The following is a 14,018-nucleotide window of genomic DNA, read 5'->3' as shown; positions in this document are numbered from 1 at the left end:
CACCCCATGGACTGTTTGTCCTACTCCCATCAAGGGGGAGGTTGCGTAGCATCAATACGGGGACCACCAAACTCAAAAACAGTTTCTTTCCCCATCCAGTAAGGCTGATCAATACCCCCACTCACCAATCTACAGCTCCTCACACCCTTAACCACTGCTAGTTTACCAAGTCCCACTAATCACCTTGTGTACAGACACTCCTGTGCCTAACATCACTTTATGGACATGCAATCAATCTATGTATGTAAGCTACAATGTCTTGTGTATTTATATTTTTTATTATTGTGTTCTGTATCTTACTGTGTTTTGTGTTTGTGCTATATCTAATCCAGAGTAACAATTATTTAGTTCTCCTTTACACCTCTGTGCTGTAAATGACATTAAACAATCTTGATTCTAATGAAATATCATTGAACTTTATAATTGAATTTCAACCCCATTTTAAAAATAACTAAGTATCAGAATTTGGTAAACAGTGAATAACCAAGTTGCTGGTTAACATTATCAAAGTTATTATGGAAATATGAGCCTATAAATAGCTTAAATTGAAATTAATTTTTTGTTTACTCCAAGGACAAACTTGCAAAAGGCATAGTTTATGGATGAGGCCTGAATCATTAATGCCAACTTCAGGTATTTGGGGTTAAAATATACATGCAGAGAAATCACAGTTTTACATTTAGGGGATGTAGGCATCACTGATGTACGTTTATTGACCATTCCAATTGACCTCCCAACTGACAGGCTTGCCTGGCTATTTTAGACGTTAGTTAATATTTAGATATTTTATTGTGGAAATTGAGTTGTTAATGGATCAAGATATTGAGGGCAGCAGATTTCCTTCCTTTTAAGGATGTTTGTTATTAGTTTTGTGGTGTATCACTGTTAATGGTAACAGTTTTCTACAACAGAATCCTGTATATACAACAAATTATCAGAATATACTGCCTGCAGTGTGGTGGAAGCAATAATAGCTTTCTGAGAGCATTCATATGTAAATTAAGAAATTTGCAGTTATGTAGAAAGAACAATAGAGTGAACCGGTATGGTGAAAATGTCAACACAGATGCAGTGGGCATTATGATTCTAATTGACGTATCAACTAATACTAAAAATTGGAGAATTAAATGTTGCAAATTTAATATTGCTTTTAATGCATCTAGTCATTGGGGAGGGAAGGCAAGTTATGCCTTCGGGAAAAGGTGTAGTTTATAATGTCACCAGTGTAATAGTTGTGGAATTGACATTGCTGACAGGTTGGGTGTTGCCAACGTACCTTCAAATTGGTCCTATGTTTAGCAGCAAGACTGAATTTGCTCTATTGAGGCAAAAGAAGGGGATCAGTTACCTGTGGATCTAAGTAGAGGAGAGAGAAAATGACAAACTTCACATGCAATTGCACAGAAGTAGAAGCAAACTTTTTTGTCTTGTGCACATTGTTGATGGATTTCAATTAAAATGGGATGTAATATTATGTGGTGTTAGCCAATGGGAATTAGCTGTCTTGCTGTGAGGATCCTTTAGAAAATGGATGATTATAAATGGTTTTGAGAAAAGTAAATCTAAGATGAGGGATATAGATTTGAGGATTGAGAAAGAAAGAAGCTTTTGTAAGATGAACAGGGGTTGGTGTGGCCAAGCTCATGATGAAGTTTTTGAATGCAAAGTAAGCAACTCTTTAAAGCTATTTAGTGTTCGCTTTGTCTAATCCTTGAGTCTTGTGACTTCATGAGGGGGAGTTGATATTTCTTTGGTTGGTGAAATCTTAGCTTGTGGGCTCCTAAGAATGCACAGAAAGTTTAATCTGGAGCTGCTTTGCAGGTCCAGTAGAACTTGAGTATTTACTATTTAATTTCAGATTTTTCAAATTCTGAGTATTTTCCTTGTGAGTTACAAAATGTCTACTCAAGCCTTAAAAGACAGACTCATTCATATCCTTGGATAATAATAAATTTGAACTTTTGAATAGCTTTATAGTCAAGTCCTTTATGATAATGACAACTAATTTATATCCACCACGAATTCTGCATAGTTGAGCACTTCAGCCTGCTCCAACATCTTCCCTTTGTCACCTAGTTAAGTGGAATTGCAGTTGTCTGCTTCCTTTCTTATCTTCTCTTTAACTACAAATAGCAAGTGTTCCTTTTTAAGCTGCTGTCCCACCAGGATTGTCCTTCTGTCATCTTCTGTCCTTTGAGATATTATCCAAAAATCTATATATTAACATAGAAGGATTTGGGTCATTGAGTCCATTGCCACTTCTTAGATGAGCAAGCCATTACTCCTCTCCTCAATCTTTCTTGCACATACCAATAAACATCTCTTTGATTTTGTTTTTGCCATTAACAAGCCAACAAATTGTGGGTTATAGGAGGAAGCCCATGTTGTCACAGAAAGAAAGTCTAAACTTCTAAATTCCACATGGCATCTGAGGTCAGGGTTAAACCTTTGTCCCTTGAGCTATAACTTTATCACCATGTGTGTACAGATAACATCCAATTCTCTCTGTGTACCACATCTGTTAACTCTTAACTCCAAATGACAGATGCTTCTGAAGATCCATTGCTAATAAGGAGAAATTTCAACTAGATCAGTAGTTCCCACTCTTTAGGGTTACTACTCTCTTGCATCCTAGACCACATCCCTAGTGTCCCTTCTCCTTCTCTGGTCATTACATAAAACTATAAAGAAATTTGATTTATAATGCACAGTGAAAGAAAATTCAAAGCAGTGACAAATAATTGCAAAAATGATTCAAATCTGATCAAATTATTTAATTACAGTAAAAACAAATTTCATCAGATGACTTTTTTTAAAGAAAGGGGCTTCCCTTCATCCACTATCAACTCTGCCCTCCATCGCATCTCCCGTATTTCACACACCTCTGCCCTCACCCCATCCCCCCCGCCAGCCCACCAGGGATAGAGTCCCCCGGTCCTCGCTTATCACCCTACCAGCCTACAGATCCAACATATAATCCTACGTAACTTCCGCCACCTCCTATGGGATCCCACCACCAGACACATCTTCCCCTCCCCCCCACCCCCACTTTTGGCTTTCCACAGGGATCGCTCTCTATGAGACTCCCTTGTCCATTCATTTACCCCCTCCCATCCCTCTCCACCAACTTCCCTCCAGGCACCTATCCCTGCAGACAGAAGAAGTGCTACACCTGCCCCCACACTTCTTCCCTCACCACCATCCCACGCCCCCAGACAGTCCTTTCAGGTGAGGCACCACTTCACCTGCGAGTCAACCAGGGTGATGTATTGTATTCGGTGCTCCCGATGTGGGCATTTATACATTGGGGAGACCTGCTGCAGACTGGGAGACCGTTTCGCCAAACACCGGTGCTCGGACCTCCAGCAGTGGCGGGATCTCCCTGTGACCACACACTTCAATTCCACAGACCACTCCCACTCCAATATGTCTGTCCATGGCTGCCTCTACCATCAAGATGAGGCCACACGCAGGTTGATGGAGCAACACCTCATCTCCCGCTTAGGTAGTCTCCTACCTGCCGGCATGAACATTCAACTCACAGACCTCCGTTGATACCCCTGCCCCCCACTTACCCCATCCCTATCTATAATCTTAGTCTGGTTCTCTTTCTCTTTTTTTTTTCCCCCCCTCACTATAATCTCCCCCCAGCCCTACCTTTCTTTCTCTTGAATTTCCCATAATTCTCCATTTCCCTTCAGCCTATCACTTTCCAGTTCTCTACTTCATCCCTCCCCCCACTTCTTATCTTCTTATTCTCTCTCCCCCCCCCCCCCCCCCCCCCGACCATCCCGTGTTACTTCACTCCTGATGAAGGGTTTCGGCTCAAAACATAGTCACTACGTCCTCCCATAGATGCTGTCTGGCCTGCTGAGTTCTGCAAGCATTTTGTGTTTTCATCAGCATTTTTAGAGTGGACGTTGGTAGTCCAATTATTTACTAGTTCATAGCTTTTTCACCTTTCAGTGAGATAGCTGAGCTTGTTCCACAGACATCAATTTCTCAACACCTGGCTGAATGTCACTCAGGAGTTTCAGATTCCCATTTTCAGGAATTTGCAATCTGTTTCATTGCTTTCAAAGAAGTTGAGTGACTGCACTGAAACTCTGCTCTAGTAAACATAACGTTAGAAAGGTAGTAAAGAGCATCTTGACCTTTTCCACAATGTCGGATAGGGTTGAGGATAGCATATTTTCTTTCTGCAACCAGAAGTCTTGATGTGTTTTTTTTTAACCTTGGCTTCAGCTTAAATGTCATTTGGAGCAAGATCACCTTCCCCCATTCTTCCTATTAATTCCTCATTACAAGTATTTAGGAATGAATTTATTAACCAATCAAGAATGTAGATCAAGAGAATATCCTGGAATCTCTCTGACAAGACAATGCAGCTCACCCAGGTAGGCACAGAATAATTGAAGAATGTCACCTGGTATTCTTTCTCTCTTCCAACCCAAAAATGCTTGCCCTTAAATAGAATTAACTTGGATGAAAATATGGAGGCGACTGATGTGACTTCAGTAAGATTCATCACATCATTTCTGTGCAATTGAAGACTGATTTCATTACATTTTGTGAAATAATTTTGACAAATAAGCAATGTCATGCCTAATATTTTTGAGTTGATTACTGAACAAGACATTCGAGTCTTCAAAAAATTTTAACAGTTTCAAAAAGCGCATAAAAACATCTCAGGCAGTTTCCTTTAAGGATGATTTATACTTCTATGTAGGCTCTATGCCATAGCTTACGCAAGTGGCCTATGCCATTGCGAGCATTTGTACTTGTGCGTGGGTGTGCCTGCATCACTCTGCAATTCACTACCAAAACACTAGTTGGTGGTGGGGTTTCTATGGCGTGTTGAGTTTCTTTGTGTATTTCAAACAATGGTGACTGAAACTGAACAACATGTTGGAGTTGGAGCTAATAAGTGTTGAATAAGAGTTACTTTTATTGAAATTACTGCAACGCAGAAAAGAGAGAAGACATCAGAGGAGATGGTGTGTACGACCATTGAACGGATTGAGGCAGAATGGGGGGTGAGTTTTCTGTGCTTGTCCGGCCACTGAGAGACATGAACGAGGAAGTGCATTTCAAATATTTTCGAATGTCAGCAGATAGATTTGACGATTTGGTTCATTGTTCAGAAGCAACCGGAAATGTGTAGGAGGAAATTTGACGCTACCAACCGGACCAATCACAGTTGTTGTGGTCTGCGTTGCTGCGAGGCGTAGTTACATTTTTGGGGAGGTGCACATCAGGGTACAGTGTAGGGTACGTGGCTATGCTGTACCAATGGCATAGATTGAACACAGAAGTATGAATTGGCCTTTAGAGAGCCATCAGACCTCTGCACAACAGCAAGAGTTCAAACTGTTCATCATTCTCAATACAAGGCTCTCAAAATAGTTGAGAATTGAGAGCATAGTTGATTTTATTTACAGCTGTGATAACAGTATTTAATTATTTGTGCAGCTAATCTCTAAGGTTTTTTGTGACACAATGCCAGTGAATTACATGGTGATTGGTAAATACATTAGATACAGATTTTGTTTTCAAGAAAGTAATAACACCTCAGTGGTGTCCGGTAGTGTCCCATCAGTTGCATAAGCAAGAACGTTGATAGATGGAATATCCTTCTCTTTCAAAAATTGCTCAACAACCTGAAATATTGACTCCCACTTTGTATCTATTTCTAGTCCTCTTGTAAATAACAACTCTTGAACCATGTTTTCATGAAGCGAACATAACCAAGAAGCAAGGATTCATTGCCTGGCAAAGTTGACTCATTTAACTGCAGAGCAAATTCTGTTGCCCTATGTATGTTGCACAATATGTTTCCATATTCCCAGACATAATTCATCTATTCATCTTTGAACAGTTGTTGCTGAGTGAAATAGCTTTAATTATTTAGTCTGGTAATATATGCAAAACCATATTCAGAACCTTCCTTACTGTTCGCAGAATCAGTTCTTCCTCAATGTAATGGGGCTTTCCAGATTTAGTAATGAGCAATGAAATATTGTTTGAAATATGCAAACCATCACCGTTGTGAAGTGTTGGCAAACATGTTTTGAAGTGTGTTCCATTTCTGAAAGTTTTCACGAAGTGACTGAAGATAAGCCAATTTCTTGTTTGCTTCTTCAGAGTGTATTCTCTTCAAATATTCAAGGAACCTGGATGGTTTCATTGTTTAATTTGAAGTTGGTTACCTGGTGCTGATATATCCATGTTTCAGATGCACCATACTGTACTGTTTACACATTTTCATTTAGTTTGCTTCTGCCATTTTCTTTATGGATTAATGATCATGGTCAATCACCTGTTGTTTAAGTCCAACCTCAAGCACTGTGATCAATAAAGGAGAAAGTTATGATGTCATAACCGCTCAAGCAAAGCTTGACTTTGCCTGAAGGTACAGAAAGCGGGGCAGCAATACCTCAGTTGGACTGTGTGCTAGAGAAATGCTGTCAAAACCATTTGGAAGGGCAGATTTTGAACTTCACCCCATTGAAACCATTTCCTAATTCACTGGAACTGCATCACTGTAATTAGAGTATGGGAATCGTACTAGCTAACACTGTATTACAGCGGTGAAGGCCAATGATACATGGGCTGGGCCCGGAAGTAACGGGATTTCTTCAGTCCAGATTTCTCATGATATGCCAAGTACAGAAGTATCACATTGCTTTTCAACAACTCTAATACACTTTGAGCAAAGTCCAAGAGAATGGTGGGTTAACAAGAGATGAAGTGATTACGTGATCATTGTAATCAGTTATGAGGCACTGAGGATCAAATGCTTATAATAAGTAATTCATTTTGAAATTAACCCTGTAATCCCTCAGCTGCTCCCCTTGCTACCCCTTTTTATCACCCTCTTAGGAACTCCCATCACCCCTGGGGTGGGGGGGGGGGCAATATCACCCACTGTGGATACCATCCTATCCTTAACAGTCTTCCCAAAGTGTGTCACATCAACATTTTTTGGGTTGGTTTTAAATTTAATCTGCCATATCCATGCCCATTTTAGCAACTCATCAATGCTACACATAGTTAAGATCCCAGCACCAATTTCTCTATTCCACTACTGATTACCAGCATTCATTGACCTTCTGTTTCCAAACCAATTTTGGTTACAATTGCCAAGTTGTCTTAAACTCATGAGATCTAAAACTTTTGGACCAGAGTCCCTTGTTGTACCTTGTCAAAAGTCTTCATGTAGATTACAATAGACTTTTTATTCCACCATATTCCCAGTCTTAGCATTTACTCCCTTTGTTCTTCCCACCCCTTACAATGTAAATTAAAATTCTAAGTTCTGATGAAAGGTCATTGATCAGAAATGTTAACTCTTTCTCTCTACACCACATGTTCCTAACCTGGGGTCCATGGACCCCTCAGTTAATGACATTAAAAACATTGGGAAATCCTTGTGCTATACAGATGTTGCCTGATCCTCAGTACTTTCACCATTCTCTGTTTTTAGTTTCAGAATTCCAGAATCTGTAGTTTATTTTGCTTTAATGACGATCCGACAGTTTCATAGTTAATATTGCTGGGATAGCTTCAAACTCTGGACTTATTTCATTACTGGAATTTAAATTATGCAGTTACAATAGTGAAATCTGAATTAGTCTCTTCATCAATGATTTAGAACTGTGGATGCCAGTCCAGTAACATAACTGCCATGGTACAATGCCATTAGTGGAGCCATCTGATGGAATTAGAGGAAGTGAAAGTGTGTATTTATGGAGGAAAATGGTGAAAAGGGAGGGCTATGTGATGTGATTTACTCCTAGAGCACTTGATCTTGTCGAGTCATGGAGCAATACAACAGGGATGCAGGCCTTTTCAACCCAATGAGTCCATGCTAACTATGGTGCCCACCCAACTTGGCCCAATTCCCTGTGTTCAGCCCATATCCTTGTAAGGATGACCATGTGAAGACAATGATATACATCACTATTAGGAACTCTTCAATGGTGATTCATTTGGTGACCCTGCAATTAAATGTTGTGCATCCATCAAGCTGAATAAAAATTGTTAGAGACTAACTGTGGTAGGTTGAGATGAGTTAATGTAGCATTGTGTCAGTCAATACAAGCACAGTTTGTGCTTTTAATTAGAACTTTTTATTGGTAAGTTGATGCAGCAATTGAGTTGAAGTAACTTAAGTGGAGTTATAGATGCAATGAGCATGAGTTAGTGTGCTGTGTTCAATGTTGAGTGAGAGTGTAGACACCATGAGCATGCCAGCATGATGCTGGCTATTCATCTAAACTTTAGTGATAACCTTGCTTGTATAGTATGTGAGCTCCTCCCATCTGGGGAGAGGTTAACTGAGTGGCATGGGATTAATCAGTTAACTATCACGACATCGTGAAGTGACCAAATTATTCAGTGGACTAAATTCTTTTTGAAGATCATTTTTAATGTTGATAGTTGTGTGCTGCACAGGATGTACATAAAGAGAAGAAATCATTCATAAAGAAAATATAACTATGACAGTTGCAAGAAGTGGTCTATAGTTGTTGAGCATCACTTTCCAAATCTACACATTTCAGATTTGATCCTGTGATCTGTTTGCTTATGGTCCCTGTGAGTTTTGCCTCTGTATTCCTGAATAGTTCTATTTTAGTATTTTTCTGTATTATTTGGTGAAACAAAGTTTTTTTTTGTCATAGAATAGTTTTAACCTACTGTTGATCCCATCCATGTAGATAGATTATGTGACAATAAAATAGTGTGACAGTGTTTGTATTTGATTTCCTCAATATTTATAAACTGAAACTTCTCTGGGGGAGGGGGTAACCATGCTATTTACCTAATAGCATAGACTATCCTTTATCTGTGATAACAGATGAGGCTTTGAACAGCATTGACTGTCAGTTCCATTGGAAACACAGCTTTCTAAGAATTGAGAATTACTTTAATATTGATTCATTATTGACATGTACTGAGGTGCGGTGGAAAGATGGTCTTGCATACTGATCATTACACAAGTATTGATGTAGAACAAGGTAAAACAATAACAATGCAGAACAAAGACTAAAAGCTACAGAGACAGTGCAGGTAAACAATAAAGTACAAGTTCCTAATAAGGTAAATTGTGAGGTTGAGTTCATCTTGTCATACAAGATGTAGTCTGAATTTACAGTGAATCTGTGGCAAGCTGTCCTTGAGCCTCATGGTACATGCTTTCATGCTTTCAGGATATTTTATCTTCTGCTCATTGGGTGAAGGGAGAAGAGAATATCTCTTGGGTGCTTGGGGCTTTTAATTATACTGGCTGCATTATCAAGGCAGTGAGAAGTATAGACAGCATCCAGAAGGTAGTCTGGTTTCTGAGATGTGCTGAGCTGTGTCCACAACTCTGCAGTTTCTTGCAGTGATGTGCAGAGCATTTGCCATACCAAGCATTATGCATCTAAATGGAATGCTTTCTATTGAAAGCAGAATTATTTTTCCAGTTCTATGAAGAGAGTATTTGCAGAAAACAAAAAGCAACGTTGACATTTTTACACTACTCAGGGCATGTTTGACAGTATGGTGTAAATAATGGTATTATGCTTTTAAAAGTGATGCTTATTGCTAAAATTTTTATAGAAATGTTAATGTTTTGTTTCAGAAATTTAATCTTAAAACTGTACATATTGTGACTTGTGCAAATCCAGAGAGAGATCTCTCCGAATTTAATTTTGATCTTGTCTTCAACAAAAATTGATATCTATCTAAATATTTTTAATCTTACTCTTTTCCGCAGCTGAAACAAATTTACTTATGTTTTTCCTTTGACCCAAGGCCTCTGAGGAAGTGTCGAAATGCCTGTTAACCATGAAAGAGACACTGTGTGGTACCAATGACAAGGAGCCTCAGACTGAAACAGTTGCACAGCTGGCACAGGAGCTATATAATAGTGGATTGCTGATATCATTAATTGCACACTTGCAACTGATTGACTTTGAGGTAAGAAATCCTGGAGAGGATGTATTTGTGACAGCTATCATGTAAAAGAAGTATTTCAGGTGGCGGTAACTACGTCCCTCTTGCTCAAAGTACAACTATAATGCAGATGTGAGGAAGATACTCTCTCAAAATGCTTTTGTGTTTCCTTTTTAAGGCAGTGTAAAGGCAATTTACCTTTATGCATTATGCATTGAAGTAGAAAGAAAAGTTTATAAACATTTGGACCTGCAGTAATCTGTGGTCAAAATTTTAACCATAAGGGCTAGGTTTAAGAGCAATGGTTTTTTTGCATCTGTTTGGTTTGAATGTGTATGTAACATGCCTATGTAATATTGATAGCCCTCAGCTCCAGATAAATTCCAAGTTTGCAATTCTATATTTGTATTATCATTTTCACACATTTCACTATACTAACTACCTCCTTGACTACAGGATTTAAGCATCTTGACTTGTCACAGGTTCATATCCTCACAATAGAATATAAATGAAAATGTGATTGATCGGAAGAGCTGTTTTTGGATTGTTTAGAAGTACTTTTTTTGGACTTATAGACAAACCACTCCAGACCTCCAGACTTGTACCTTGTTTACAGCGTGCTGTAATACCAACTTGGCTTTACTTCCAGCTTGCAATAGGAGATTCTGGACAGATTAACAAGAAACCATTCTGTCTGGAATCATCATTGTAAACTGCACCAAGTTGGGAACCTTAGAATGAAATTACATTTAGGAAAGGTAAAATTTTTCATGTAGCATCAGGAAGTTTTATAAAGCACTGAAATTAGATGCAATTTAAATAATTTGAGAACTTTTCCATTTGCTAATATTGAGTGCATCTATTTAAGGCTCTTAGAAGTGGAATAGAAAGTGCTCAGCAGTGGAATAACGTATTTTCCAGTAGGTTTTGAGGGCAGGGAAGAAGACCCCAGTAAATTTAACAAGGATGTAGGAATCAGAACCAATTGAGTTTCACAGGAACACTGCAACCAGGGTCATTGTTCTTCAGAAGGAACGAACAGTGGCCCTGGTTTGTTGGAGGGAGCATGAGGGTCAGGGTCCAGTGATGCAGCTGCCAAAGCATTGGGATTTCAGAATCAAGGATTATCAGGGAATTCATTATAAAAAGCAACTTATCTTGAACTGGCTTTTCTTCTTTGTCTGTACTCAGTGTTGGGATGAATGGTCTCACTTTTCCTGTGCCATATCTAACCTGCTGTAGTTTCAGTGGGGAGACTTCGCAGCTGATTTATTGGGAAACCTCTGAAATCTGTGCTTCAGGGCTGGACTAGTCCAGCAGTTGAGCACTGTGGTCTAACAGTGATGCTCAGCCACGCATTTGGTTTGAGTATGCTTCTGTAGAATCTTGAACACACATACAAAGATAAGTATAGCAGTCCAATATGGAGAACCAGCTTTTTATTAGAAGGTACAGGCCACAATTTTAAGCTATCCAATCAGCTAACTACATTTTTTATTTTGAGTTTGTAAGTGGTTTTAAAGATCGGCTCTAAAATCTTGTGTTTATTGATTTTAATTAATACAGTATCATATTGTTGCAATTATTTTCAAAATACCCATCTCCTGGTGGTCAGTGTTTGACTTGGTTATTATGTATTTAATAAAATAGGGCAAGAAGGATGTCACCCAAATCTTCAACAACATTTTGCGGAGGCAGATTGGTATGCGCACTCCTACAGTGGAATATGTATGTTCTCATGAGCATATTTTGTTTATGCTTTTGAAGGGGTATGTATTATCCATCAGTTTCACAAGATGATTTACTTTGATATATATAAACTTTATTAACAAAAATAAGACTGAGTGTTTAAAATGAACAAAGTAAATTGATTTCCAAGCCTGTAATATGTTTAAAGCTCTTTCTCCACTACCCCTATTTGATTCCTCAGTTCCATTTTTTCTTGTTTCTTTATCTGTCACTACCATTAACCTATCAACTGCTGTCTCCCAACGCACTCATTTCCTCTTCCATACCAAGCTTCATCTGCTCATCATCGCTCTCCTCACTTGGTACCACCTATCAAATGTCAGCCCACACCTCCTCAAAGATTTCAAGTACATTTATTATTAAAGTATGTATACTGAATACATCTATGAGATTCATCTTCCCGCAGGCAGCCATGAAACAACGGAACACCTTGGAACCTGTCACAGAAAACATCAAACACAAAAGCACAAATAAAGAACAAAGTGTGCAAATGGCAAGAAGTAAATGAACAACACATAGATTATCAAACATCATACCAGGTGTCCAGTATTCCATAAAGTACAAAGTACATTTGTCATCAAAGTATGCATTATACAACCTTGAAATTTGTCTCCTTACAGGCAACCACAATACAAGAAACCCAAAAGAACCCATTTTTAAAGAAAGCAACAAACACCCAATGTGCAGAGGGGAAAGAAAACAAATCGTGCAAACAATTAAAGTGAGCAAATAATATTTAGAACAAAAGTGAGTCCTCAGACATGAAGCCTGGAGCAGGCCCACAGCCTTATCCTCAGTTTAGAGCGTAGCGGAGTAAACGTCACGGAACCTGGAGCAGGCCTTCAGCCTTAGCCGCAGTGCAGTGTAGAGTGGAGAAAACATCACAGATCAGTGAGCAGAACTGGCCCAACCCTCACCTCTGGTTCTGGTACCCTCTTTTCAATTCATCTGACCCAGCATTTAAATTGTCCAAACATTGGGTCATTCCTCACTCTAAGACCCAGGCACTGTTGCTTCAATATGCTCCGGGCCTGGACCCCGCTGCCCTGTACTCGACCTTTCCAAATTGGCCTGGTGCTTAGATCAATCAAATCTTGCTCTCAGTTTAGATAGACAGGCTCCAAATCTCCTCCACTCTGACTTCTCTCTGCATCGCAAGGCTCAACTCCATCTCAACCGTGCCTCGGACCACTCTATGACTGTCTTGCACCACGCTTCAACCTTGACTCAGCCTCGCCTTCGCATGCCTCTTCATTGTTTGCAGCGGTTATTTGCCATAATTATTTTTCTACAGAGAAAAGGGTTTGTTAATAAGCATTTAGTTGTATTTCTTGCTTTGGAAAACAGCTAGTAAGTTGTCCACCTTCAGTAGCACCTTCTTAAACTGGATAGTTCAGTTCAGTGCTGCGCTGCTAGCTGACTGCAAGCATCAGAGCCAGTCTTTGCAAAAGTGTCCCAATCCTCAGTGATCACCCTAATCAAACTGCTCAAAAACAACAACCAAAAAAGTAACCAGAATCTGGAAACACCTGTAATGTGAACCTCAGTCCCCCAAAATGAGTCCATGGTCACAAATCTTGCTTATCATCCTTGCAAGGTGGAGCCAAAGACTTCTGCACATTCCTCTGACAGCCACTAATGAGAGGGTAAGGAAGCCTAGTTAAACACGGGGAGATGACGCAGGACATCTGCCCAACCTCCACTCTCATCTTTGTCAACTTCAACCTTGCTTGACGCCCTTTGGAGAGAGGTAATGAAACTGATCATGGGCTTGCACCTTGCTTCCAGACTTCCAGGCTGCACACTCCACTCCCAACCTCACTGAACCCTCTTGGAGACAGCAAAGCACCAGATCACTCAATCAACCCAAAAACACACCACCAAAATGTAAACCGTAGGTTTCAGTTACACGCAGCTTAGTAATAGAATCGTATTTGGAAGAAGTAAAAGTAAAAGAAGTAGTTACTCAAGCTTCTGCAGGACGTCACCATTGGTCACGTTGTTCGCTGGCACCATCTTGGACCTCCCTTCTTCTTGCCTCTTTTATACTAGCTATCTGCTTTGCACTCCTGGTCCTGTTGCAGGGTCTTGATCCAGAATGGCTGCTACCCCTTTGCCTCCTCAGATACTGCTGGACCTGCTGAGTTCAACCAGCAATTTGTTTTTGTGCCAAGAAACTTGTAACCTTTAATTGGGATGTACTAGTTTGCAGAAAAAAATAGCATTTGGTGTTATTGAAGGTCACTGATTTGGACTAATGTGTAGTCTAGTTTTTCGGAGTGCTATGTTGAATCTACGTAGAAAAGGTTTGAATATGCTAGTTAATT

General features: G+C 39.6%; 1 protein-coding gene across 2 annotated transcripts in view; it reads left to right on the top strand.

Annotated features, from left to right (window-relative positions):
* Positions 1–14,018, top strand: part of LOC132393091 (calcium-binding protein 39-like) — a 70,892-nt gene that overhangs the window by 40,283 nt on the left and 16,591 nt on the right. For both annotated transcript variants that reach the window (XM_059967877.1, XM_059967876.1), the window contains exons 3-4: positions 9,802–9,966; positions 11,593–11,711. In XM_059967877.1, coding sequence (XP_059823860.1) covers positions 9,802–9,966; positions 11,593–11,711 — 284 coding nt within the window. The remainder of the gene's footprint in view (positions 1–9,801; positions 9,967–11,592; positions 11,712–14,018) is intronic.

This window comes from Hypanus sabinus, chromosome 4 (genome assembly GCF_030144855.1).
Source record: "Hypanus sabinus isolate sHypSab1 chromosome 4, sHypSab1.hap1, whole genome shotgun sequence".
NCBI lineage: Eukaryota > Metazoa > Chordata > Chondrichthyes > Myliobatiformes > Dasyatidae > Hypanus > Hypanus sabinus.
Note: the sequence above shows the minus strand (reverse complement) of the source record. Positions and strands in the feature narration are given on the sequence as shown.